The sequence below is a fragment of the Corticium candelabrum genome, chromosome 8 (assembly GCF_963422355.1).
Source record: "Corticium candelabrum chromosome 8, ooCorCand1.1, whole genome shotgun sequence".
NCBI classification, from domain to species: domain Eukaryota; kingdom Metazoa; phylum Porifera; class Homoscleromorpha; order Homosclerophorida; family Plakinidae; genus Corticium; species Corticium candelabrum.
In genome coordinates this window covers 1232501-1260348 of record NC_085092.1, presented here as the reverse complement: position 1 = coordinate 1260348, position 27848 = coordinate 1232501, and the positions used below count along the sequence as shown (strand labels likewise).

General features: G+C 41.7%; 2 protein-coding genes and 1 long non-coding RNA gene across 5 annotated transcripts; 2 read left to right on the top strand and 1 right to left on the bottom strand.

Moving 5' to 3' along the window:
- Nucleotides 1-460: 460 nt before the first annotated feature.
- On the top strand, nucleotides 461-3948 carry LOC134183709 (uncharacterized). Its single transcript, XR_009970532.1, has 7 exons — nucleotides 461-602; nucleotides 668-761; nucleotides 817-927; nucleotides 1037-1345; nucleotides 1406-1603; nucleotides 3196-3572; nucleotides 3758-3948. It is a non-coding gene; the product is annotated as an uncharacterized LOC134183709 (long non-coding RNA).
- Nucleotides 3949-4101: 153 nt separating this feature from the next.
- LOC134182808 (N-acetyltransferase ESCO2-like) lies at nucleotides 4102-14255 on the top strand. The gene is made up of 10 exons (XM_062650255.1): nucleotides 4102-4218; nucleotides 4292-4360; nucleotides 4731-5053; nucleotides 6776-6907; nucleotides 8336-8425; nucleotides 8483-8557; nucleotides 8625-8687; nucleotides 8746-8801; nucleotides 12218-12316; nucleotides 14096-14255. Exons 3-10 carry the CDS (start codon nucleotides 4760-4762, stop codon nucleotides 14253-14255), a joined length of 969 nt encoding a protein of 322 aa, XP_062506239.1. The 5' UTR covers nucleotides 4102-4218; nucleotides 4292-4360; nucleotides 4731-4759.
- LOC134182806 (regulating synaptic membrane exocytosis protein 2-like) lies at nucleotides 14247-26453 on the bottom strand. Of its 3 annotated transcripts, XM_062650252.1 has the most exons (14): nucleotides 26377-26453; nucleotides 25475-25574; nucleotides 22528-22587; nucleotides 22304-22442; nucleotides 20845-21073; nucleotides 20576-20785; nucleotides 19588-19727; nucleotides 19367-19529; nucleotides 17853-18507; nucleotides 16037-16221; nucleotides 15831-15976; nucleotides 14929-15008; nucleotides 14733-14858; nucleotides 14247-14672 (listed from the first exon to the last, which is right to left on the bottom strand). In XM_062650252.1, exons 3-14 carry the CDS (start codon nucleotides 22577-22579, stop codon nucleotides 14383-14385), a joined length of 2415 nt encoding a protein of 804 aa, XP_062506236.1. In that variant the 5' UTR covers nucleotides 22580-22587; nucleotides 25475-25574; nucleotides 26377-26453; the 3' UTR covers nucleotides 14247-14382. The 3 variants fall into 3 exon arrangements, with proteins under 3 accessions (XP_062506236.1, XP_062506237.1, XP_062506235.1); XM_062650253.1 differs by lacking the exon at nucleotides 22528-22587 and having other exon boundaries at nucleotides 22304-22501; XM_062650251.1 differs by lacking the exons at nucleotides 22528-22587; nucleotides 26377-26453 and adding an exon at nucleotides 25872-26049 and having other exon boundaries at nucleotides 22304-22501.
- Nucleotides 26454-27848: the final 1395 nt, after the last annotated feature.

Sequence of the window (27848 nt, the reverse complement as noted above, 5' to 3'; positions counted from 1 at the left end):
TGACGTAGGTTCCATGCGGTGGTGGAATTGCAGTTTCTAGTATTTGATTGGAATGTTGTTAAATTTATTTTAGTTTTTTTCATTGTTTATCACGGAGAATGTGTGGGTGCTGTTGGTGAAGAACACCAAATGCCTTACCTATGGTCTCACAAAGTTGGATTGCCTGACTGAGGAAGATCACGCTAGACCTTGGACAGATGTCACCGTTCCAGAGCTCAAAGCATTTTTTTGGTTGGCCAATCTACATGGGAATACAAATTGTGCCTTGTTTGGAAATGTATTGGTCAACGAAGATTTCTACTTGCAGTCCAACTTGGCAAGTGTCTTCACTTTGGTCAGGTAGGCCAGTGTTCACATTGCTTGATTTCGAAGAAATTCACAGAATGTTGTTACACATATTTGACCAAATCTTATGGTTTTTTCACCTGTCCAACCCATATACAGAGATACCACCTGGAGAGCAGGGATATGATAAGCTTGGCAAGGTCAGGGCTCTCATTGATGCTCTCAAGGAGTCCTTCCAGGCTGAGTATTCTTTGCCCCGGGATATTGCTGTGGGTGAGGCGATGATTTCTTTCAAAGGTCTCATCTCATTCCATCAGGTTTGCCCTAGAAAGTCACATATTTGTGTGAATGTGTGTCGACTTGCTTGTCTGCATGTGTACAGTATATCAAGTCTAAACTGCAGAAATACAGAATCAAAGTATTTGTGTTGTCTGTGTCAAACAATGGTTATATTTACGACTTCAATGTTTATGTTGGTGAGTGGGTTTCATTTTATTCAGATTTTGTGGTCTTTCAATATCTACGCTGCAGGCAAGAATACCAACATTGAGGACTTGACTGTGGTTGATGATGATGATGTTGCTGGTTTGGCCCCTGATTATGCAGATCACGATGGTAATGACAGCAATGAAGACGATGATGGTGAATGAGTTTTACATATATATATATATATATATATATATATATATATATATATATATATATATATATTGGTGATGGAACTGATGGAACTGAATAGGTGATTCTGTAGGTAATGCCGCTTCTGCTGTTGGTGGCAGACAAAAGAAGTTTGGCCTATGTTCACAGGCAGTGAGCAATCTTGTGAAGAATTTGATCGGTCTCGGGCATGTCGTGTACACTGACAACTTCTACACGAACTCCGAGCTGTATTAGTGGCTTCTCAATCATTGTATTTATGTGTGGGACGTGTAAGCCAAGTCGGAATGGATTCCCAAGACAACTGAGTTTCAACTTTCACCCACCCAAAGCTAGGGTCGAGAGGGGATACTACCGGTGGCTTACAAAACCTGATTGTGGCATGTGTGTGGTTTGACAAGAGGTAGGTGCTTCTCATGTCAGCTGTTGGTACATGTAACTGTATGGTAGCATTTGGGTGCAGATACGTTCACATGCTCTCAACAGTTCATGTTGCTGAGCTAGGTGACAGATCATTGCTGACGTGTGTCAGGAAGGATGGCAGGAAAAAGTCAAAGTTTCTTGTCCGCCCATGCTGCCAGACTATATACAGAACATGAGAGGAGTTGACCGTGACGACCAGATGATTTCATTGTACCATGCTGGTCACAAGAGTATCAAAGTATGTTGTCTTTTTCTTTCACTGTGCGAAATAGCCTTTGACTGGCTACCGGACATAATGTCTTGTCAATTTAAATTTGCTGGACATTAATTAGACCCTTTATACCCCAGGTTTATGGACAGGTCTTATCTGGTCACATCTGGTTTCTACTGAACCTTAATTTGACGTACTTTTAAAAGACGGCAATAAGTATAGAACGTATCGATGCCTTTACTTACACATTTATCACTAGTAGACACGTTTCCTAAGCACTCTGGTTCGAAGCCGTTCAAGCATTTCGGCTGTTTTCATGACTGCTTTCTGTCGCTTTTCAGAATTTGACACAGCCTTGTAGATCCGCTTTTGTTTGTGCATAATTTGGCACTAGAACAAAGAGAAGTGGACTATCACTTCAAGAACACAACTCGACATATCGATCTTCTTTGTCATCTGACATATTGGCTTCTCAGCCCGACAATAATGACATCACAAGCCAAAATGGTTGTCGAGGGTGTGACCTACAGCTGGATTGGAATGTAGCCGATGATGCTGCAAAATGACTTTGGACGGGATTTGAAATAGCGTTTTCAGTTTATTTCGTTACAGTGAAACCCTATGACATTGCTAATAATTCATTTCTTGTATTTTTTTGGTCACGTGGCATGCCTAACTTTGGATCATGTGCATTACAAAACGGCAGCAGTTCTGTTCAAATTTTTCTTGAATGCAATGCGTTGATAGTACATATCAATGATATCCTCACGGGGGGGGGGGGAATACGACGTCGTTGGCTGTGCGGCAACAAAAGTATTTTAGCTACTGTGCATGTTGTGTGTCATCCAATTTTTGGTAGAGCTGGTTAAAGTGTGTTGTCTGTTTCCAGTCTGGTCGGACATTCCAATAGCTGTAGTATAGTGAACACTGCCTATCAGCCAGACAGTTTTGGAAACATCATTATCTTTGTCTGCCTAGGTGCCCTATCTGTAGACATTGAACATGTAATCTAAATTGTACCAAGAACACTCTGCTACACTAATGGCACTAGGCAATCTACCTACAGTAGTTCAGTGACTTTGTGCTATCCTGTCAACGAAATCGCCTTGAGGTTCCAACAGTTGCCACCATAACAGGTAACATTGCATGCACCTATCGTTGAGTTTCTTAACCTGCCACATGCAATAGACAGTGTGACTCACACATATGGAGTGTGGCCTATGTTGTGTACCAGAGCCATATATTGCATACGGAACCTTTGGAGCCCCAGTGTGTGTTGTTGATATTTGGGCGTGCACATATGGGATGTGATACCTGATGCCACAGTAAAATACATGTATAGCTCATGGCTGTCTGCGTGCTTGACTTCCAGAAACAGCATTTTTGACATGACACTGGGATGTGCGAGGATGAGGGTTGCATCTCTGGGTTGCACCAGAGCCGTACATCTTTCTAGATGGCTTTGTTTGCACATACGGGCTTCGCACCTGACACTATGCCACGGGACAAAATTGTGAATGGCCGGACAAATGCTTTGCTTATAATGTCTGATGTCCGGCCGTTATTTCGCACTGTTTTTCTGTTTCTAAGAAGTTGTTTGTTTACACGTTTTATCATAGGGATGGAAGGCTATACTGTGGTATCTACTAGAGTGTGCCATGCTAAACGCCTACATCGTGGAAGGACATTTCGATGAGAGACATCGGGGGACTGGTTGCAGGAGGGACTAGTTTGGCAGGATCCGGCACATGCTTTAGTAGATGGGTTCAGTAGCCGAAAGGAAGTTCCAGAGAGGAACCTCCAAGTCGACCGTCTCAATCTTTTTCTGTCTCACTTGCCTTGGTTTGTTCCTCCCCAAAAAGGGAGCGTGTTCTCTGCACAAGCAAGGAGGTGAGACATCATTCTCATGTACAGTGTAGATCTTGTGAGCACCATTTGTGTGTGACATGAGATCGTAATTGTTTCGAGAAGTTCCATTCGTCAAGGAACCTGTAAGGTATGTAGAACCGATTGTGGCATAGCCTTGTCCCCAGACTCACGTGAGCTTGGCAGTGTCCGTTTCCCGTATGGCACTTTCATCCTCCCATATGGGAACCGGACATTGCCAGACTCACATGAGTCTGGGGACGAGGCTATTGTGGCAAATGTTACACTACTATGTGCTAATGTGGTACAATTTAGGTGTGGTGTGGTGTCATCTGGTGTGATCATAATCCTTAAAAATTTCTGGGGCAGTTTCGACTTCCACGTGATCTCTTATAATTATTATATTGATCATAGTACATTTGTCATGTAATAGTTTTAGTGATATTTTCCCTGTGCATTAGTTATTGTATATAATAAAAGATTGAAGTCATTGCTATGAAAACTAGTTACTAACGAAAAGATTCAGAATTCATTGATCGGCAATACACATCGTTGCTAGGTGGTTTACGCATACGGGGATTTGATAGGTCCTCGACTATGTGGACTAACGTGCGCGATTGTCGTAACTGGAGACCCGTATAACTGTTCGCGCGAACTTTGGGTTTTGTGTCTCTGTTTCTGTTTCTGTCTAGTCGACGTCTCCGGCATCTTTCTCTAAATCGAACGTAAAATTGGCTAGAAAAACCAATTTGAGTTCAAGTTTTCGTGTGAACAGTGTGAGTGAGTTTTCGTCTCTTGCTTGACTTTTCGTTCGTTTCTGTATTGACCAAGGGAGTTAATTGTATACAGTAGCTATTTACCTACCGGCAAGGAACGTTTCTACATTCTACAAGAGTGAAAACGTGTCACTTGTATCTGGTACACACATTGTGTGTGTGTGTGTGTGTGTGTGTGTGTGTGTGTGTGTGTGTGTGTGTGTGTGTGTGTGTGTGTGTGTGTGTGTGTGTGTGTGTGTGTGTCTGTGTCTGTGTCTGTGTCTGTGTCTGTGTCTGTGTCTGTGTCTGTGTCTGTGTCTGTGTGTGTGTGTGTCTGTGTCTGTGTCTGTGTCTGTGTGTCTGTGTGTCTGTGTGTCTGTGTGTCTGTGTGTCTGTGTGTGTTTGTGTGTGTGTGTGTGTGTGTGTGTGTGTGTGTGTGTGTGTGTGTGTGTGTGTGTGTGTGTGTGTGTGTGTGTGTGTGTGTACATTTATAATGGAAACTAGTACTTGTATTTACTCTGTACGTATCTCAGAATCTTTACAAGATTGGCACAAACAAGCAATGGATTGTCATCAAGGCAACAGTGAGGCATTACTAGCTAACTCAGAGAATGTCAACAACAAGGAGAACACTAAAAGAGAATCTTTGACTATCCCATCATCATCATTTTACAGCAAACCGTGTGCTGATCGCTGTTATTCAATATTCAAAAGTAAGGCTGAACGCAAGGCAGCTGAGGACAGTTTTGATAAAATGCTGCGAAAACCACTGGGAAAAAGTAGAATAATAAACAGACCCAAAGCAGATGACAAGAAGAGAAGTCAAACAAAAAGGAAACTTGAGCAAATGATATTGGTGAGACTTACAACAATTGTATTTATTTTTATTTTATTATTATCTACGTTGCACACAGTAGCACTGGTGCCAATAATTGATTTATAACACGTACACAAACACACACACACACACACACACACACACACACACACACACACACACACACACACACAAGATAAATTAGTCAGTCGATTCTAAATAGACTACTCAGTATAGAACAGTGTAAACGAGTTGGAAGAAACAGGCAGTAGCATGCCTTGTCAGCTCCTTTATGTCTACTATGTGTGTCGTTATGCCCCTTCATGATGGGCAAGTGAGGTCTTTACTCCATCTGGGCACCTACCAACCCGGCAGGTGAGCCCAGCAGGGCACATGTTTCTGTGTAATTCACACAGCAATCAATGACTAGCCAATTCGATATAGATTGCAGGCATTACGGTAACCGTGAACTCGGAACAGCATGCCTAGTGGATATCAATGACCACCAGGAAAGTGCTGAACGTCATCGTCAGTGGACCATTCGCCAGACCACAGAAACTCCCCAACAACTGAAACGAGTCATAGTCTCATGGACAAAGCTAGAGAAACATGAGAAAGAAGACAGACAAGTTTCATAATTGACTGTCATCACAGGGGTTTGAACCCCCAAACCATGAAGTGGTAGCCACTGTTGTCGCTTATGTCATCATCATCCTTTAGGTAGGGTAAGTAGGATCTTTACTTTCAACTGGGCGCTCACCAACCCGGCAGGTAAGTCCCAGAGAGGTACATATTTCCGTGTATATTATTATTATTAAATGTGTGTGATATACAGTATTTTAGCATACAAATATTTAATAATAAATTTTTAGTGTATTGTGTTTTGTATATGTAATTAATACCGTATTTCAATGAATAGTGACCATGCTCAAATTGTGCCTCATGCTCAATTAAATCCCCATTGGGGTAGTATTCAAACTCAGTGATACCCATGCATGTCTATCAATGTATAAGTTATGGTACGGTACTGTAGGAGTCCATTTGATTTTGAGTTACGGTACAGTAGCGTCCATCTGTTGATGTCTATTTGCAGTGGATAGCTGATCCTTCCGGATCCTTGTCAAGTGAGTTGATTGTCCAGTTTTTCAAGTGTGTGGCGTAACCTCATCACCTGATGGATCCAAGGATGATACCATTCACTGCTTTAAAGCTGAGGGAACTTGTCCCGAAGGACAAGAATTACTCAGGAACAAAACGGCTGAAAACGAATGCCTAGATAGAACCAATGACTGGCGATAAAGATTCCACGTGTGCAACAGACCAGGCATATGACTCAAGTGAAAGCAAAAGTAGCCACGATACGTAAAACCGTAGATGGGATTAGCGTAGTTTGTTCATGTTGTTTGTGTAGTGTGATGGTATGCAAACAAACAATACAACAGTCTCTGTGCTTGCATAATAATAATGCTCCATGCTCGAATTTCACCCCATGCTAGAAATGCCCATCTATGAAAACTAGTGCCCTATTTGCAGAAATACGATATATAGAGGTCCGTATTGTCAGTGCCAACTATGAGGTATTGTGAATTTCTTATGCTTTCTGACGACAAACATACTAAATGTGATAACACACTTACAGCCATGTATTTGTGTACATTTTTAAAAAATCAATAGACAACTCATTTTTATTAAATATTTACAATAGAGTGAGTAATGTTATGTTGTATGAAGCATTGTTTAGTTGTGTGTGTGTTTGGTTAGGACGTCGGTCAGAGAGAATTTGGTCCTGTAATGTGTAAGATGTGTGGAATGTTGTATTCTCCACGAAATGCTGCTGATGCTGAACAACACGCTGTCTTTCATAGACGATTCACTGAAGGAATTAGGTTTCCTGTGAGTTTTCATTTATGATGGCTGCACAGTCAGAGACAGATGGACAGACACGTGGACAGATTGTTTATTTTCTTAAGACTCTGCACTAACAAGGCTCTCTTCTACATTAGAAATATGTTTGCTAATTAGTGCATACATGGACAGACTGCTTGACAAACAGACAGACAGACAGATCATTTTGAAACTCATGTTCTAGGAGATGTTGTGCTAATTTCTGATACATTAATTATTGCATCAATGAGATTACCAATGAACAGTCAGACCATGATTAGAGATGTTACTCTGGAAACGTTTAGTTATCTTTGGCAGCAACAACTGTAAACCTAAATTCATAATTTTTTACGTTAGACCATCTGTGTGTCATGTCGTCGATGTTGTTGTTGGTGTCCATGTCCATGTAGTGTTTAGAAATGCAGCCATGCTATTGGCACGTTAACTTAAATTGTTTGTTGATAACGTTCTCAGTTTACTATGACCGTAGATGGTAGAGGGCAGGACAAATGCTCTCCCAGTACCTTCCAGGGTTGCAGTTAGATGGGACAGACTTTAGTAACACTTGTTTTTTCCGGTGTCCCTGCAAACTCAGCTGGAGTTGGTTTCTCTTCCTTTCTGCTTGAATGCTTTGATAACAGAACAAGCCACGTTTATCCACTGACCAACCTGCGAAAATGAGCGGTACAAATGGGGCTTGAACTGTGGTAGACATGGTTTGATATTTTTGTTTCTGGTTTTTTAAATTTGGCTGGACAGATAGACGGGTAGGCAGACAACTAGGCAAGACAGATAGACAGAAAATGAATGGATGAAACTAGCACAGGTGTGTTACGGACAGTGGGGCAATCAGACGGATTTGACAGAAACAAAGAAAGATGGACATAATCGTGGGTCGTTTTCATAAACTGGCAATAAAATCACCTCATCAAATTGGCATTCCCAATACTCAGGGTTTCATAACCTTTTTTTTCCAAGAAAATAGCAAAGCTAAATAGCAAAAATGCTCAACTCTTGCAGACAGTATAGAGACTCAACCATATTATATCAACTTGGATTTTATCCTTGGGCTTTTTCGGGTATTTGTAAACGTTTGCTGTTGTTGCTATTACATTTTTAACGACTCAAGTAATTGCACTATTTGCTACCTTGCAAGAATCTCTATGGCAGCTCGATGGTTGAATTTATGCTGTATACAAACAAACATTGACAGACAGACAGACATGCAAATGTTTGATGGATGGGAAAGAGGATAAATTGATTGACAGAGCAGCAGAGGACATGGGAAGAGGTCGATAGTTGAATCATACTCTAAGATATTGACAGTCAACAGCAATGTGGCACAAATGCGTCAGTTAGCTGTACAGTACTTATTTCTATACGATTCACGTGCAGTAAGAAAGTTGTTTGACTCTGATGTCATTCTACCAATTTTAGGGTTGGCGCAACGAAAGAGTCGTTAACGAATATCCCGATGGTCGTATCATCATGATCCTTCCCACTGACCCAAAATCTCACCAAAACAAGGTATCGTGTCGACATATTTCAATCAACTCAATTTGCTTGACAAGTTGCTGCCTCCAGGTGAGAGAAGTCTGCTCACTCATCGATTTCGAGTTGGGCTGCTCTTCAAGAGCAAGAGAAGACCCGACGATTAAAGTACCGTACAATCATCTTGCTTTCAATCGACTTGCTGGTTGTAGAGGTGCTTCTCGGTTCATGGCAGGTCTTCTTGTTTATCAGTGAAAGGAAAGTGTGTGGCGGCTTGATTGCCGAGGCGATCAAAGAGGTGAGGCATATGCTGTATGCATGTGTGTTGATCTGACTTGCAGATGAGATGTTCGCAGGCGTATCCCATTATCACAACCCAAGACAAAGACGATTCAACTTGGTTTATTCAAAGGTGTGCCATTGTTATTGTTATCATTATTGCATGAGCAACGTTTGTGTTTGAGTGCATACTTCTCCTCTCTTTTGGGTTTGTTTGTTGATGTTTCATGATAAGGCCAGACCATCGAAATCATTTGATGCTCGGATGTTTAGAGACATGAAAACAAAATTGACCTATTGACCCAAATAAAGATAAAACTAATATTGATCATGTGACACTTTGAGAATGTGCAGTTTGAACTGCACATCATACAAACCTGAGATAACAAAATGGACACTAAAACTGGTACGAATGATGCCGATACTGAGCAGAACGTGGAAACAGTTACTGGACTGCATGCACAGTTAACATGTACTGCTAGGTCTAGGATGTATGTGACAAATCTGTTTTCAGCAAGGATAATATCATTCATTGTGCATGCGCCCATCAAATTTTATTTCTATTTGGTCAAGCTTGAGACCAGACTGGCGAATCTGAGCATCAAGAGATTTAATTGGTTTGGCCTAACTAGATGTGCTACGTAGAGCGGTTTCAACTGGTGGTTTAGGTTAGATCATGGTTTGGTTGGGTTACCAGCTCAAAGTGAAACCAACTTCAGTTAACCATGGTTACAATGTGGTTAGTGCATGATACCGTAACCAACCTGTAGACATTGGTTTGATTATGATCACTCTTGCCCAGTAAGGGAGCATCTCATAAGTAACGTATTTCAAAAGGGAAGTAGGGGGCAGACGACTTTCGAATTGAAAAGTGCAAAATGGTGTATCAAATAATTTTTAGCATTGCTGTCTATTTGACGTATTTACAGTCTGTGGTTCTTCTCACTCGCACAGAAATCTCAGCGAGGGTGTTCTACTAATGTGCAGTGTGAAAATTTCTGGTAATCAAGGAACTGTTGCATATAACACGCCAGACGGAGCAAGGCGTGCTAAGTGCTAAATGTTGCCATGGTTATATCGTGTCCTGCCACCTGTGGCCTTGCTTTTGTTGCTACCACTCAATATCAACTGCGTCAGCACAGTTGCGCATGCTGTACGCCCAAGACAGAAATGACTCACAGAACTAATATATGACGAATCATAGCATTTGTATTTGCTTGTGTTTTGTTGTTTGTTGAAATATAAACACGTGTAAGTTAGTATAAAATTATAGCCTGCTATGTAAATGTGCAATAAGGACTTCATCTAGAGGAGGAAGGTAAGGGGTCAGGAACTATTTGAAATACTCTACGTTTAGAAATAAGTGCGAACTTATGAGGTGCTCCCTAAGGCAAGTCACGTGTAACAAGAAGTCCTTGGTAATGCTAGCATGCTTTGTCGAAATGCAGCAACGCAGTAATTTTAGAACTAGAAAATAGGGCGGAGAAGAGGAGGTACATCAGAGGAATTGCTTCGTAGGAGACAGCAATCTATTTGTGCAGCTACTAGCTGTTCCTGGCTTTCAACGGCAGGATTCCCATAGCGTAATATTGTCTGAGCATGTATCTCTAGTGCGATTGCATTCTGCCATTATCTGGGTTGAAAGCCTCCAGTGTGCATGACCACTTTCGTGGCAGAGTGAAACCAGGTTAGTTTGGTTGACTTGAGTTAGCTAACCTAACCTCAGCATGGTTTAAGCAACTGTGAAAACGTTCTTAGTCAGTCAGGGGTGTATCTGGCGCTATGGGCCATATCCGCAACTTTATCATTTATATCGACAACTAATGTTTAGGTTGCAGTGGGACCAAATATTTGTTTACCGTACATTTGCAAGAATCTGGTTGCAGTATTGATTGCATCATGGGAACCGCCTCGTTTGAGCAGTGCACATGCTCCACCAGATCGTTTTCTCATAGATGTATAGAGGTGTCCTGAACATGCAAGTGGTCATTCCAGTCACATTGTCAATGGCTGACCACACAGCTCTCTTCAGACAGCATTATGGTTTGTTGCATGGCATGAATAAATCGTGCCCCTGCCACTACAGCATCGTCAGTCGGTTGTCAAGCTGTTTGCAGCTCTTTGATAGCTATTTGCTTTTCATTCCGATTGACGTCCAAATGTCAACCAGTTGAGATGTGTTTGGCAAGAATGTTGTAACTGCAACATCGCACAACTAAAGCAGTGGCTGGCCAAGCACAGAATGACAGAAAATGACCAGTGTTTACATCTCAAGAAAAGTAAACGCATATTTGGTCCCACCGCAACCCAAACATAGTTGTTGTTGATTTAAATGGTAGAGTTGCGGATGTGGCCCATTGCGCTGCATGCAAAGCAAAAGTGTAGTGCCAAGCCTAGATTTTGCAGCAACAATGGAGCTCAACCTTCTGTTAAACAGTTTCATTTTTCTGAATTAGAATCTTTCACCGAAAGTATATGACGACGAGTAAGGTCTGGTTACGCGAGACCTACAGTAACTAGCATGTTAACATGCTAGCAGCGTAAAACATTGCTGTAATTACAATGGGTCATCAAGGGTTTACTACTACAGTCAAACCTCACTAATCTGAACAGCCTCATGCCAAGCCCCATTTGGATTAGTGAAGACGTTTGGATTACCAAACATGCCAAAACGCGTAGCCTTGGAGGTCCAGACCTTGCCTCGGACACCCAGACCACTGGCGCATTAATGTATCTCTGCACACGTCATGTTGTGGTAAAGGACACCACTGCAACGACTACATGTACTTCTAAATAATGTGACAGTCAAGATTGAAAATAGTCAGATGGGCAAGTGTTGCTGAAACCTAGATAACCGCAGCCCGGATAAGGCTGCCCAATAGGATCTGGGTACACAAGGGCGCCAAAGGTAATTTGGATTAGCAAGTTTCGGATTAGCAAGATTCAGATTAGTGAGGTTCAACTGAAATGGTCAGCGAAATCTACTCGCACTCTTGGTGGTTCGTCAAATCTGATGGTCAAATGCTATTCCAGGTTTTGAGCCTTGTAATTTTTGAAACAGTTTGCTTTGCCTCGTTGCGTAGGTCAGTAGCCGGTTTGTAGTCGTAATGTAAAATTATCTTTGCTCAAGGCCCTTATACAGGCTGCAATGATTCTGAAGGCTGTTATTCAAAACTGCTGTAAAATGTATTTATTTCATAAGTCGTTTCTGATCATAGCCATGGCACATTAGTTCGAAATTTTTTGCAGTGCCAGACTGGTATTTGGCGCTGCATATGCAGCACCAACCATTTTAGCTTGTGCACCCCTGGTCAGTATGACTCATTGAATAATTATTATTAATTATTATTCATTTTTTAATTTGGGTTAGATATATATTGTAATTATATATTATCCATTATACGGTTGCCAGATATATTACATGGCAAGATCAGAAACTATAATAATAATATGTTCACGTTATTTGAAATAGAGTGACATTATGTCATGCAATGGAACTTCCAAGTGTTGTACAATTGTTATCAGTCGTTCGACTTGTCTTTTTTCTAGGTCTGAGCCGCGGCCGGCTTACTGTGGTGTGAATCGTTTGTGGGTTTGTAGCAAGTGCCGTTTACGTGCCGTTGCCACTAGATTAATGGACTGTGCGAGGTAAGAAATTGTTGTGAGTGTCATTGTGGATTTGTCCATGTTCGATAAGCATCACGTCAGTGGCAGTCACACTCACCCCGTGCATTGCAAAGTCCAACTACAGATCAAAGTACAGAATGCTAGGAGTCTTAGGTGATTGGATAAAGATGATGGTTCCTGTACAGATGCAGACATACTGACAGACAGATGGACAGAGTGACTGGCAGACAAACAGTGGTGTACTGAGATGCGGATCTACGGGGTGGCCCACCGGGCCCGGGCCCAGTCCCCCTAGCCAGCCTACTAGCCCTTCAGGCACATTAACTAGACACATTAGGCCCATGTCCAGCAGCATTTTGTGTTGTCAGTTAATCTCGTAAGCAAACAAGTATCAATGCTATAAACATATTTACTTGGATCGTCATTCTCAATGTTAGAAATAGGCGTGGCTAGGCTGGAAGGTCATTGGGCCCCATTACTGCAAGATTCTATATCCACACCTGGTACTTTTCCATATAAGGGACATCTGTGACCTGGCAACACATTTGAGGCAAAGTGGTGCAGACACTGAAATAGACAGACAGACAACCTGGCTGGCAATTGCTTTACTTTTTTATAAGCATTCCGTAGGTAAAGAATAATAACTCGTCATTGACGTTCTATGGAGTATTATTGTATGCACTACAAATATGGACTTAGCAGTATGTCCTCATCAAATCTATCAATGTCGGTACGTCAGTCAGACAGACACACTGATAGGTAGATGGGCACATGATTATCGGCAGATGAATGCAATAAATAGTACATAGATTGAGGAGAAACTTGGGATTGGTCTTTCGTGCACAGAGAATAAATGCAACAGAAAATATCTTCAGTTATTTGGAATGGACCTTCCAGACAACTTTGTGCAGAGGAACGTGTCTGATGTACATGATTTTGTTTGCTAGTTAAAAAGTTGAGCTACATTGATTAGTTTAGATTGTATTCATTACACCAACAGATGGGCAGTCATAGAACACACACGCACGCACACACACACACCTCTTGGTCATTGGGGTGGCAAGCTCACTAAAAGTTCACTAGTTGTCTGAGCTGTTTGTGGATGAGAATGGACATAAAATGCCGGGACTTTGAAGTTTTCTGGAGGCGGTGGCTCTCCGGGGTTGCAACGCTAGAGCAACAGCAAGAAACTCAGTAGACTATAGACCTTCTAGATGGAGATATGTATAGTACAACCTCGATTATCCAGACAAATTTCTGTGTCCCCCCGACTTTTTGCGTTCCCAGATAAAGAACTACTATAATATAATTTCACTTCGTACTAGGTACAGTGTCTCAAAAAAGGAGCGAATACATATCAGAGAATGTAATAACCTAATACGTAGGCAGCTAGCTGTTAATGTGACTCTTCTAGTGACATGAATGTACAGTAAGTGTGGAAACAGAATGTGGTCTTACAGTGGAGGAAAATTAGTTGATACTTATCAGCTTTTGATTATCCGGACACTTGATTATCCGGACTACTAACCTGTCTTCAAAGACGTCCAGATAAGCGAGGTTGTACTGTAGAGTTTGATTCCTATTCTCAGCAGTTGTTTGCTATGGTAGTTTAGTGTGTGGTTTGTGGTCCTGGTGGTTGCTGGACACTCTTTAGTGTACGTTGTGTGCATGGTTTAGTGTTGATCTATAATATACGTATTTTGACAGACAGACAGATTGACAGGCAGAATAAGCTATCAGTTATGCTACAGCCTTTGCCTACCACATCAATCAAGTAACCTCTTTTTGACTGATTTTCAGGCAGAAGTTCATCTACGGCATGTTTCTTCATAAAGACCAGCTGGCATTTTCCGACCCAACGAGCGACGGCCGAGCATTCGCTACCAAATACTTCTCTACACCATCGTTCCTAGTCTACAGAAAGCAACAGGAGCAGACCCACACACACACGTTTAGCTAAAGAGTCTAATTCAAAGTGCTACGTTCGACAGGTAACATCACGTAATATATAACATTACAAGTAAAAGTAAGTCTATATACTTCTCTTACATTGCTACGATTCCTTGAATGTACAAAATCAAATTGCATTATCGTGTCGGGAAAAGCTTGTACCACTCCATGAGGGGCTCGTCAGACAAATCCATTCTGTCCAACGACACTAAAGCTTGTCCTACCTCTTTGCTGTGACGTCTGAAACACTTTCGCGGTTCGTACTTTACTTTTACCTTCAGGGTCTTTGTCACCACATCAGAGAAGTGGAAAGTTATCGTCTCATTGAATGATGGATTGGTGTATGTTGTGGCCTCTTTGGTTCGCCTTTCCTTTTCACCTGTCATCGGTTTTCTGCCATTGAGAAGATACAACTTGACATACGGAGCTACAGAAAAGCCGACCGTAAATCGAAGTTAATGCAAATGGTCTATACAAGATGATTTACCGGTTATGCGATCTCCTGCCACGTCTTCGGGATGATAGGAGAGATCCGCTGCAGCGAGAACATAAACGTTTAGTTGCTCTTTCTGTATACTGAATCCAAGATGAATCCTTCCGGTGGCATTACTTCCTACAGTTTTGATAAAACAAACGTTTCGTTGTATCAAGTAATGTGACTCGGGTATTGGTGAGGATATTACCAATATGGTTGGAACGGAGAAGTTGTCCGACGCCGAGTCCGAGCATTGTCCTTCCAGCAGAGGCAGATACCGCTGCAGAGCTATAGCACAACAGAAACGTCAAGTCAGGTTGAGTAGAGAGAGCTGGTTACACACTGACAATAACTGTACATGGAGGAGACCTGCCTGTCTGTCAACCCTACATCAATGATCCAATCACTAACAAATTGAATATGCACGCAGTTACAGATGCAAACATAAACAAGACTGATTGACTTGGATCGGTTATGAACGAGAGACAAATTTCAAAGCGCACGCTGCCTGGTCATGCTCTGTCGTGATGATCTATTGAATGCGACTAATGTCTAAGGCACTACTCACTGCCATATTTCATGCGTTGACCACAGCAAGATTTTACGATGTGAAAAATATCGGCATCATGTGTGTGTGTGTGTGTGTGTGTGTGTGTGTGTGTGTGTGTGTGTGTGTGTGTGTGTGTGCGCACGCGCATGTGTTTGTGTCTTCAATAAACACGGTATCTCTTGAACGGTTTAATCAACACGTCAATGTGAAAATTTCAAAATATGTAGTCCAAATCTCGGATGAGTTCGAAAATGTGTGTACCCCTCTGAACATACTGCAAAAAAGAAATTATCAAAACTTGACGCGGGTTATGTGATCCCATCATATAATTCAGTTATATGAGTAAAAGTACTAGGTACATCTATTTCTACTGACTAGCAATGCTTATCTGTCAAAATCGACTGCATCTTTGCATTTCATTAAATTCATATCTATGACACTGCAGTGGTTCAATCTTCGGATCGAATGTGTCCCGAAGAAAGCAAACACTAAAGCTATTACTTCTCCACACTCACTCAATCAACTACAGTTTGTACAGTTAACAGTTGACAACAACTTACGATGAGCTAATCATGCTTGTGTCATCATCACTGCTACCAGGAGCACTGGCCAACCTCACGCCGGGCATGGGACTAAGACGAAACAGGTCTCTGAACTTTGCTGGTAGCGATTCTACATAATGTGAGAAAGCTCTAGGCTTTCCGGGCTAAATGTCGAAATTGTCATGAGACGAGAGCAATCACAAGAAAGCAATGTAAACACTTACGGATATCCCTCGCAGTGCTTGTATTGTAGGGGGATTGATGATGGGAGAACTGTGTCTTCGTGTTGAATCTGATTGTTGGACGTGTAGGAGCGACGACATACTGGATTGCTGTGACATCCTTTCACTTATCATGCACTCGTCTATTTCAACCGACGGGATCGGGCTAGTAAGACTAGCACTCCGACCTGCAAGCACAACAAGAATCATGTCAACACTGCCTGTCAACAGCACTATGAAACAACAGTGCAGTAATCAATGCAAGCGTCAGTAATCAAGGAATCAGTATGTAATTGACTCAAGTCTGAGTTCTGACACTTGATAGACCTAATAATATCTGATATTGTACGGTGCCAGTGAAATGTAGACTGCAGACTGCAGAATGGTAGAACTTCGAGGGTAATATGCTGCCTATATAAAGAGCCCTATAATATGGTAAACCAAGAATTTATTGGCAGCGATTTATTTTCGGTAATTTTGGAATGGCCTATGAAGTACCTATAAATTAAATCTCTACCTAAATTTCGTGACAGTTTTCAAACTTCGAGGAGCCAACAGCAATGTCCGTAAACATGGTAAAGTATTACAATTATTATCTAAATATGTAGTGCACGTCTACTGTGCATCCAGCCAGGAGTCTCGAGCTTCCAAAGAGTTTCATCGAAATTAGGTCGCTACCAAAACGGAATTTTCAGGAAGTACTGAAATGTTTACGCTACTGAAAATTTCTTGGTTCACAGTGTAGAGGGTATATCTCTATATACGAATCTGATGGTGCCTTGTCTTAGATGTAGTGCTTTGATGGCGTTGTACATCGATAACAGCCACAACCAAGTAAAAGTATGCTTCCTAAGTGACTGTGAAGTCTTTCTCTCCCTTACTATTCACACTAGTTTAAGATCCATGTAAGACTAAACTAACTCTAAGCCCGTAGCTTTCTCGGTATCGTATGTACAAGTTGCATGTGTTTCCAAATATTCTAACATTTCTCAGAGAATGTAAACTTCCACAATGACTGCAGATTGCAGAACTCTGCAGACAATATGTGTGCACTGCAATCACGACACTGCGAACTAAATTTTTCAGACGCAGCTGGTTCGGCCATGCACTATGATTAGCCTTGTTCCTACACCCTTGTTCCTACACTCTTACAGGCAAAGGATTTTTATACAAGTACCGAACAAGACAAAGACGCGAGAGTCTGGGAATGAGGCTATGACAGTATGTTGTGATGTTGTGGAGTCATGAGTAAGTTAGACAAAAAGGTGGGTTTACTACATATGGATGGGTGAGTGGAATACTGAGTGAGTTATGAGACTTCAAAATCATTTCAAACATTGAAATCTAAGTCCTTCACCCTTCACCGACGGTTGTCAAAAGCAGACTGCAAACAATGCCATCAGAGTACGATACAGACTAGGCACTAGTGTTATACTTGCTGTTAACACACAAGTGATGCCTAAAAATGGCATCTACATGAATTGCAACAACAATAGTGTAACATAGCAATTAGATGGACATGGCATGGTTGAGACATTGTATGGAGCTTTCAAGTTGAGCAACATTATTTGCTAAACACTGAATCTATGATTCGTGTACTCCCCATCATCACATGTAGCAGATTGTACTACAACCCTTGCTGTTGCATGCTTTGCATGCTATTGATTGCAAATAATAGCAATCAACATCAATAATGTGATCGAATGAGTGAACATACATCACGCACTGATTTTGAAACGGAACCATCAAGCAACAATATTTCTTTAATGACTGCCACGTCATTTAGCTTTAGCCATTTAGTCTAATTCACAAGACTAACCTGGACGAGAAGTTGCTCCTGAGCTGTAAGTTACTTGTGAAGTAGGGGAAGACGTTCTGCTCTGAGTGGCTCTGATGATTTCTCCTACTTCCTGCTCTTTCGACTGTCGCCTGGCCTCTTGTTTGCCTTTCTGTTTCAAATATTCTGCTACCAAAGCATCGGCATTTTCTTCAATATCGCCTTTCTTCATCAAGAACTTCTTAGCCAATGAGATTGCTTTGTGCTGTGTGTTAAACTGTGACGTCTTCAAACTGACAATGCCATCTTGTTCCTCGGGGTAACTTCTTCCTGACTGTGAGTCAGCTGTATTAGTGTCTACCACTGGTGCTTTCCGTGAATGGGAAACTCCCAACTCATCCAATCCTGTATCGTATGATCGACTAGCATATATCTTAGAGAGTTCCTCTTCAGCGGAATCACCGCTATCAAACGATGTGCACGAGTAACGTGCATGCCTCATGACATCTGGTTTTGAGTAAGAGAATTGTGTTGGCACAGTAGAAGTACAGCTGCTGTCTGGTTTGTCATGAACTGATGTTGATAGTCGCCATGGTGCAGGAGATGGTGGAGACATTTGGTGCGAACTGTCCGGATATTCCAGAGACAAGCAGGAAGGTTGGTCATTAAATTGAACCGAAGACAGGGGGATTGTCACCTGTATAACAAACATTTACACTAAAGTTGTGTACTGTTGCATGAAAAGACAAGAATACAACAAACGTTCTACCCATCATAAACTGTAAGTCGATTAGTTGAGAGAAGAATTTGGTAATGAATAATGATTTGTTTGATTCAGATGGAACAAATCATACCCAAAATACAGACAGACGACTTACTACTATGTCGCCTACAAAGGAACTACTTCGGAATGTTGTGAATCAAAGACACTTAAACACCATCAGGCACTCTTCAACAATGGCAAATCTCGTCTTAAACACCTTGGTTTTAACTTGAATGTATGCATATCCCCGCCCGTCAATTGAATTGAATAAGAAAGACTTTGTTTTGGTCTGCAATGCTGACCCAGTGACAACAAATCTTCATCGACCCACAAATTCTACTCTAAAAAATAAGACGGAAGCAAATCTAAATTCTCCGGCCAAACGCATCCTAGAAGGCCACGTCAAAGTGGGCGCAATCAACAATACAGTATGGAATATATCATGATATACATTGTAGTAGGATGATTGACCGCTGTGGACAACATGCTGTTTACATGATGTGTGTCGCATACACGGTCCCAGACAATTCCTTGAGAATCCAGACCGTGGCAAGCTGTCAGCAAAATCTTTAATTTTTAAAATCATTTCAAAATTGCCATGGCCACGGTCTTAGCTCTGTACTCGTTCCACTGGCCCTGGTCTCACATGCAGCCAGGCCATTTGTACTTCACAAAGGGAGACAGATAGGGAAATATTCTGATTCATACTGATTAAATCATAATCACACCAATTTGTTTGGCATTTTAAATTTATTGATTTTTAATTAACTCTGATTTAGTACGAGTGAGTTACCTGTCCCAAGAATTTTCTACTTCTCATGTGACCTCTATGACTCCACACTGAAATCTCCAACGAGCAGAGCTTCAACATTTTGCTTGTCACATTCTCAAACATGAACGAACGATTCCATACTGGATCAGTGGTATCAGTCTGAGTGCATGTTCTTCGTTTGTCCCTACACAGACAATTTATTATGAAGAGACCCTGACAACATACAAAGAGCAATGACATACTGCCTGTTTGGTAGGAGGTACACTTTGCAGTAAGGGTTGATATGAGATTTCTTGTCTCTTCCCTCTCTGTACTGAAGATCGTGCGCACGTATAATAGTAAACACGAGGCTCGACTGAGCAGCAACATAGCCAAACTGCACCTGTCCATACATAGAAATTTAAGTGTTAATTAAATAAACACAACTGATTAAAATTAAAATCTTTGAGTGTCATGCTTTCTTATTAAAAACAACCAAACTTGGTAATCAGTCTTTTGTGTTTGTACTGTAGTGGATATGGCAGGAATATAGAATTGTGACTCAAATATATTGCAAATCAGTGCTTTCATACAACACATGGAGACAGTATTGCCCAAAGAAGTATAAATACACAAGAATACTATACAAACCCTGTATGACAAGATGGGAAAGAATAACTAATGTAATCACAATCCGTGGGCACTTTCCCTGTAGCTGCAGAGACTTGGGGCAAACAAACAAATCAATATTACAAAAGTGGTGTGACTAAACCTGATTGTTAAACGTGATCAGCATGCATAAGTTAGAGCTTAGCCGGTAACCCTAGGATTTCAAAACCTGTCAAGAATAGCAACTGGTAGGTTGCATCCTTCCATCTGCTGCATGGTGATAACAAAGACAGTAGCATAAAACTACAATTAGCAAGACATTACGTTGTTGACCTGACATAGAGAAAGGACACAAAGACAAAGCCTTTACATCATGCAGGTGTGGTGTTTAGACAGGCAGTACATTAGAATATCATATTATCTTACAACCACATGACTGCATCACCTACCTACCAGCCAGGGCACATCAAACAACAAACCAACAGTGTAGCTATCGGTACCCCCACTTGGTTTTAAGAATAACAAGCGGCAGTGAGGTGTTTGTTTCTTTGAATGAGAAGGATAGATTGACATCAAGTCAATGAGATGAGGACATCTGTTTAGTTATGTTATCAATTATTGTTACACTATTAGTACAATCACCTCGATTTCTCCATACGATAATGGCTTTGAAGTTGATTCTGCAGATGTGGTATCTATGCTGCTTCTTTTGCCAAGCAGATCGTTTAGGGTGTGCCTTCTAACTGTTAGCCTCCGCTGCCATTGGGTCTTGTTGGTTGCTTGAGTTTTACTCATCCAAGCACCAGAGATGGACAAATATTTTCGTTCGTGATAACAGAGAGTGCAAAGCCACTAGACGCATGCACACCTCACAAATGCAATCACAGAGTGTCTCGACGACAATGCATTACCTGACTGGGTGAGGCGGCTTGAAATGAGGTTAATGTTCTGTGGCCGCATCGAGAGCAGAATTTCCTCTGGCAGCCGGTACAGCAGTGGCAGAATGTGATATTCAGGTCCACACGAAAGCAGATTTCACACAAGCTTCGCTTCTGGTTTGGTTTATATGTGGTCGACACGACAGCCTTCTGAGCACTCTCGACTTGCGACTTCAAGCTTTCAAAATCTTCCTTGATTTTGCTACACAGAGAGACATGATGTTATTAGTCACGTTTACCATCATTTCGGTATCTATTTTTGACACAACGGCTTCAAATCTCAACTAGAAATAACTCTCTCTATAGGAACCCTATGCAGTATCATCGCTTAACCAAGTCAATCATTACATCAATTATACAGCATTTCTACCACTACTTACTTAAAGCTTAAAGGCTTCACAGAACTTGTGGTTACATATGGTAGTGTTGAGGCCGGTTCATAATATGATGCTCAACACCAGCGTAGCATAGCATAACATAATGTAGTGTAACTGAGCATTCAGCATCAAATTGTGAACATTAAACCATTCTGTTCCTTGATGTTCCGTGACGCTCCCTTCCTTGACATTCAAATAGACTCACGTTCTATTCCTAGCGTTGCCCAGCATCTTGAGTCAGGCAGCATTCAACCAATAGAAATTGAGCTGCTTCACCACATGCAACACATGTTTCCAGTGTACCGGACAAAAGTCCGTTGATAGACATGTGAGGAAGTATCCTTGCTGTGGCAAGTGAATTCCAGATCCTATTGAGATGCACTTCTCAGGGCTCGTGAAACCAGACTACCAGAGCGTCCGCTTTTCGGGTACCCAACACCAAAATATGCTCGATCGACGCTTGTTGTTGTTAATTGGACCTCAATTGTGAATGTCCCAATAATTTAGCAACGTTGTAGGGTGCCCGATTGACGTAACGTTATGCTGGTGTTCAGAGCCATATTGTGATCCAACCTTTACACATTAACTACAGTACAGCATGTAACTGCATGCTCAGATATGCCTTAGTCCATTGCATCATAGTTTCTAAATCTAATTGCATTTACAAACAGCTTGTCTGCCGGATTAAGACAAAAAAGGTAACTTCGTCGAAACCGACTGTTCCAGAAAGCAATTTGTGGTGGGACATAATCGGCGAGTTAATAAGTGAACACCAGTTGGACTCGCCTTCTCTTTCGGTACCCACTTTTAGTACCAAATTCAATATCAAGGTCTGAACCACGAGGCCGTAGATTTCAAAGCTTAAGACCTAAACCTATTAGGCTTATGTGAAATTAAGCCAGAGAGACAGACAGCCGATGCCTACTTCAGTAGGCATAAAACACGGTTACATGGCTATTACTCTGATTAGCCACCATCACAATAAAGGGATAAAGGAAAATGATCGAGCAAAGACGTACACAACGATCGACGACAAACATGGAGTAAACTTTTACCTCGCTTGTTCATTGATGAGTTTGCTTGCTTGGTTGGCACGAAGCATCACTTGTTGAATCTTTGCGATTTCGTGCGGCGTCAAACCGGACAGGTCGATCTTCAGCGCCATGCCCTTGTTACCAGTCAGTTCACTTTCCTCTATATGAGCAGCAGGTGAAGGAAGGTATGCAGACATACTCTTGAAAACTGACAAATTACTAAAACACAGATACACAGTTCTCACCATCAGTTGACCTGTCAGTTCTGTGACTGGTGCATATACTAGTGGTCAACATGAGGGTTGCTATATACAAGAGATTACTAACACAGAGGCTGTTTGAATAACAGATATCAAGTTACACAAACAAGTTTCTAAATATAAAGATGATTGAGGGGAATTTCGAATTACAAAACCCGTGCATGACTTAGTTCAGGAACACCCGGCCACGTAAATTGCCATATTGAGTTAGTTACTAGTAGACATGGTAATTGCAGAAGACTGAAACAAGCCCAATGGTCACAAAACCATATGGTACATAATTACTATGTAAAGTTGACAAACATCAATGCCTGTGCAGTATAATAGCTTAATTAATGTGGTGTGTGTGTGTGTGTGTGTGTGTGTGTGTGTGTGTGTGTGTGTGTGTGTGTGTGTGTGTGTGTGTGTGTGTGTGTGTGTGTGTGTGTGTGTGTGTGTGTGTGTGTGTGTGTGTGTGTGTGTGTGTGTGTGTAGAGTGTCCATTTAGACAGAAGCAATACAGGAGGAGGAGGTGTGTGTGCATGTGTGTGTGTGTGTGTGTGTGTGTGTGTGTGTGTGTGTGTGTGTGTGTGCATGTGTGTTCTAAGATTCTAAATATTATACCTTGGTAACGAGTGCATGTCACGATTAACGTATAACATTGATTCATGTAGAAAGCCAAACAAAGCACTGACACTTGTTCTTTACAATAAACCCACAAAAACAGCTCTATGCATGTACATAGTATGGTGGTGGCTGCATGCAGCTTGGTTTCCACCCTAACCCATAGAGCCTATGTATGTGTATACATAAAAAAAGACAGAAAATATAATGACATGTCTGTCTGTCCTAGTGACCTACTTCTAAATAGCTGCGGCTCGTACAATGGAGCATGTAGGCAAGGATCATAAGCACACTCACGCTACCCAATGTCTACCTATTCGTGGATATGTCTCTTCCAATAATGCTGGCAAGTCATCCATTGAGCTATGCCGATCATTTCAAATAACTTGGTTATCGTTTGTCAACAAATGCAATAATCGATGCCGATGCATCCCACATGCTATCCAAGGCCGGTGCTGCCTTGGGCATCTTGACAACAGACGTTGGCAACAACATGGGATTAAAATTCCTACAAATTGCTCGTCTTGCCTATTGTTATATGGATGTAAGTCGTGAACTCCTCTTTGTCACATATGCAACACTATGAAGTGGTGAGATTAAGATACAAACACCAAAGTATACTTCCTCAGTGTAACATTAGTGGCATTCTCGATCAAGAGTCTGTTTCACTGGGCTGGCCACTTGGCTCAAATGCCTGATGAAAGACTATACATAACAGTTTTTATTTGGTTGACTTAAGGGTTGTCATCTTCAACAGGGTCCTGAAATGAGGTACGAAGACGTTCTCAAGAACGGTTTAAAGTCATGTGATATTAACCCAAATACAGTAGTGTTGAACACCCATAAGGTGATCATACTAAACGGTGATCTCCATGTCGCTCTGCACTTCAACAGTTTGAGGAGGACAGGATACAAACATTAAAGCAAAAACGGCACTGACGGAAAGAGAGCTTGAATTACAGTACCTGTATGTTTGTCAGTTCAACTTGCAACAAGCAATACAAACTGAATACAGGTCTGATTTCTCACCAAAGACACAAAAGGCATTCGAGAAGTACGTAGTACATATGAGTATAGATATGTGTGTACGTACATATGTACACTGTATGTATGTATGTTCAAAAGCAGAGCTGTCTGCTACTTCACACCTCCACAGGTGGCAAATAGTGAAACAACCTTCGGAAATGGATGCTAGCTGTGACATAAGCATAAGCAGGATTATCAAAAAAGCAGTCGCAGACCGCCAGTGGTGGTGTTGACAGGGAGGGTGATGCAGCAGGTGGTGCTGTTGTTTTCTGACGAGATGATGAGGACAGGCCAATATAAGCCTTCACGACTCAGCGAATGACCTCAAGACTCAAGGCTAACGTTTGACTCTCTACTGATGTACAAGAAATCATGAATATGGTACAACGGTTGAAAAGACCTTTTTCGTATTGGTGATATACACTAATGGTGGTCACATAGGCCTAACATAGATGCTTCTGGCAAATCACCTGTATCCTAGCATACGGGTTCTCTTGTTGCATTCTTACCCCCTTCAGGATGATCGAGAGAGTGGGACTGGTCTAGCACATTCTTTTCTCACTATAATCCCTTTGTGGACTACATTTGTCGCTGACAGAGTCATCACCATATTGTGTGTGTGTGTGTGTGTGTGTGTGTGTGTGTGTGTGTGTGTGTGTGTGTGTGTGTGTGTGTGTGTGTGTGTGTGCGCAAAATGCTGTTCTATGTGATGCTGGTTTGACAAAGTGATGTAATCACTGATTTTAGTAGACTACCACCATGTACGCATATATCTATGTACGTGTATGTGTGTACCTACATGAATGTATGTCTACATGTCTGTCTTTACTCGAGAGCTACTACCAGCACAGAAAGCCTCAATACAAGAAACCAGGTTCAAGTTCAACCAACAAAGCCGAGCACTAAATTTACAATTGCAGGCTAGAATACCACTTTGTCTCCATATACAAGCAGACAAATCAGCCAGCAAAACAAATTCATCTATGTAAGCCAGTTCTAGTGTGTGCCAAGTGGGGTTCCCTAGCACTTATCAGTTGGTGTATACATACATGACATCCCATTGTTGTATTGTTTTCAATGCCTTAATTTGTGTCCTTTCGCCCCTGGAGAATTCTCTATTTGCAACAGTCTGGGTTCTCCCCCAGCTTTCTCTAATCGAGTTTGTGCAACAAAAATGTTATGCCACGTTGTCATTCATATGCAACAAAACTCAAGGAAGAGATATTGAGGGACACAGAAGTTAGTCATCGTGGTTGCATAATACGTGTACATTCACTCAGATTACATCAAGCTGTTCACTGACCTGCCAGTGCAGAACAAGTGTTGGTTTACACTGTGACTCCTCCTTTTGGAATGCAAACGATTCTTGTCCAAACCCGTCTCTGGGCGGATCAGTTTGAAACCTAAAGCGACATAAACATAACGGAATAACGGGGGAGTGTTTAGATATTAGGCGTGTCATTGCATGGGGTTCAACATTAGATGCACGCAACAGCAGAGTGAAACTACAGAGACGGCACTTGACAGAAGAATGAATAACGTGACTGAATGAACACGTGCAGTCTTCCCACAACCTGATAAGCCACAAACTCTACAACATTCACGACAAGCATTCTGCAACGTACATAGACTGTATACGCTTCGCAATGAAAAGACAAAGAGCTCAAGCAACACACACTGCATGCATACACAATGCCTACATGGTGACTGGTTCATCGAAGACAACTTGCGTGTAGCGCAGTCTGAATGACAGCAGCCTCTAGCTACGGGTGACCACCGGTCACGCTTTGTGTGCAAAAGCAGCCGTACAAACAGCTCACAAACTCTCCAATCACACACTCTAACAAACTCTCGATACTCGACAACAGGCACTTGTCACACAACGCCTCGAGAAGTGAAGCGCACAACTGGCCACTTGTCAGAACACTGAGGAGACCGAAATAGACAGCTGACTGTCTTTAAAACAAATAAAATCCCTAGTCAGCCTAGACTATACTCCGACTAGCTAGTACTGTTTCTACAATTAGCGCGGCCGCTTCTTCTACGGCGTTTCTCCTTTGTTGGTCAAGGTACCGGGTTGTAAGTCGTGGACTTCCGCAGCAACGCAACGACTATTCGACCCAACAAAGTGTAAGGTGTTGTCTCGGCTTGCGTGTGGCGCGTGCGGGCATTACGCTACAGTACGACACCGCGCGTGTCACTCACTTGACGCTCTGCCGGTAGAGAAACTCTCGAGTGTCAGCGAATCACGTCAATGCCATCCAGCGTCTCGACGTTCTCTGCCTGTTTGATAAGCAGTGACGCGAAACGCTCGATATATATAAATCATCGTAATAGGTGGGGCTGCATTGATTATCAACAAAACGTCAGGCGTGAACTTCCGGCATTCGCTCATTTAGTTACATTTTGATTACGGTGATCGAAGCTACATAGCTGTTCTAACCGGTTGGCAAACAAAATAAAAAACTTAAAATAAGTAAAACGTGTATGTATAGATAAATAGACGAATCTCACCTTCTCGGACTGCACCTGCCGTATTTTTCTGATGTCTGATGGTACCAGATGTACTGCATGCGCAAGTGAAATTCTAGGTGTCAATTCGGAAAACTAGAGAGCCCGATGCTGTTTCGGAAGCTTGTTTTATTTCTGGACGACTATAGACAGAAGTTGTAGGTAGAATCAAGAACAGGTGTGAAGACTCTAGAGCTTGCCAGAATCCGACAGCTCAGACATCTGAGAGCTAGCTGTATACACCGTACAAACTAACCATATGCAGATATGGTTCGAGTAAGTTCGTTTTTGTGCCAAGTTAGGACAATACATTAGATTTCAAATCTAAATTAAAAAATAGTGATAAAACAATTGTAAGTGTAACAAATTTAATTTTAGAAGTAAAAATTTTAAATATAACAATTGAAACGGTTTAATGTCAACGAAGCAGACTGAACGCCCCTGATACACTAATTATTGCTCATTGATCATGTTTTCAAAATGTTCTACGCGCTACAGTTCATGCTGAAGAAACACATGACCGCTTGTGACGACTCAGTGCGTTATACCGCTACAAGTACAGTAAACATCCAAAACGTTGTAATCTAGATATTGATATTAATTAATTGTTGCTGTAATTATCAGATAAATTTATCACAAGTTCCTTTTTACGTCTTCGGCACTCCCTTTGCACTCTCTTTCATTGTAAAGCCTGGTTCACAATATGACGCCGACGCTGAGTTGAGCGTCAAACTTCAAAGAAACCGCCTCGGCATCGGCGGCATCCTTTGATGTTGACGCCGACGTCGACGCTGGAATAGGATTCATTTCTATTGTCGACGTCGACGTCGACGTCGGCGTCAATATTGTGAACCAGGCTTAAGAAGGGAAGTTTTTGAAATATTTCCAAAGTCAAATACAAATTAATTAGAAAATTTCTGACCGTGCACGTGATGAGATTTAGCAACAAGTACTAGTATCAAATATAAAATATCAAATTTATGGGTAGCTGTTGTAATTGCTACAGCCAGCCAGGTCAAAATCTAACTAAATTTGTCTGTAGACATGCATGCAGCTGTGCACACAAAAATATCAGACTAATATATACTAGTTGCCGTAGAATTCGAAATCAACTGCAAAACCACGAAACATAAAGCAGCTGGTAAGTTGGTTTAGTTGGTTTGACA

Bases quoted from the DNA above. Each gene is read 5' to 3' on its own strand.
- LOC134182808 (XM_062650255.1), top strand. From the start codon at position 4,760: ATGGATTGTCATCAAGGCAACAGTGAGGCATTACTAGCTAACTCAGAG. The intron at 8,688-8,745 runs GTGAGGCATATG...AGATGTTCGCAG, and splicing joins TTGCCGAGGCGATCAAAGAG to GCGTATCCCATTATCACAAC. The intron at 12,317-14,095 runs GTAAGAAATTGT...ACTGATTTTCAG, and splicing joins AGATTAATGGACTGTGCGAG to GCAGAAGTTCATCTACGGCA.
- LOC134182806 (XM_062650251.1), bottom strand. The intron at 22,502-25,474 runs GTCAGTGAACAG...TCTGTGTTTTAG, and splicing joins CACTTGTTCTGCACTGGCAG to TAATTTGTCAGTTTTCAAGA. The intron at 20,786-20,844 runs GTAATGCATTGT...GCATGCGTCTAG, and splicing joins AAGCCGCCTCACCCAGTCAG to TGGCTTTGCACTCTCTGTTA.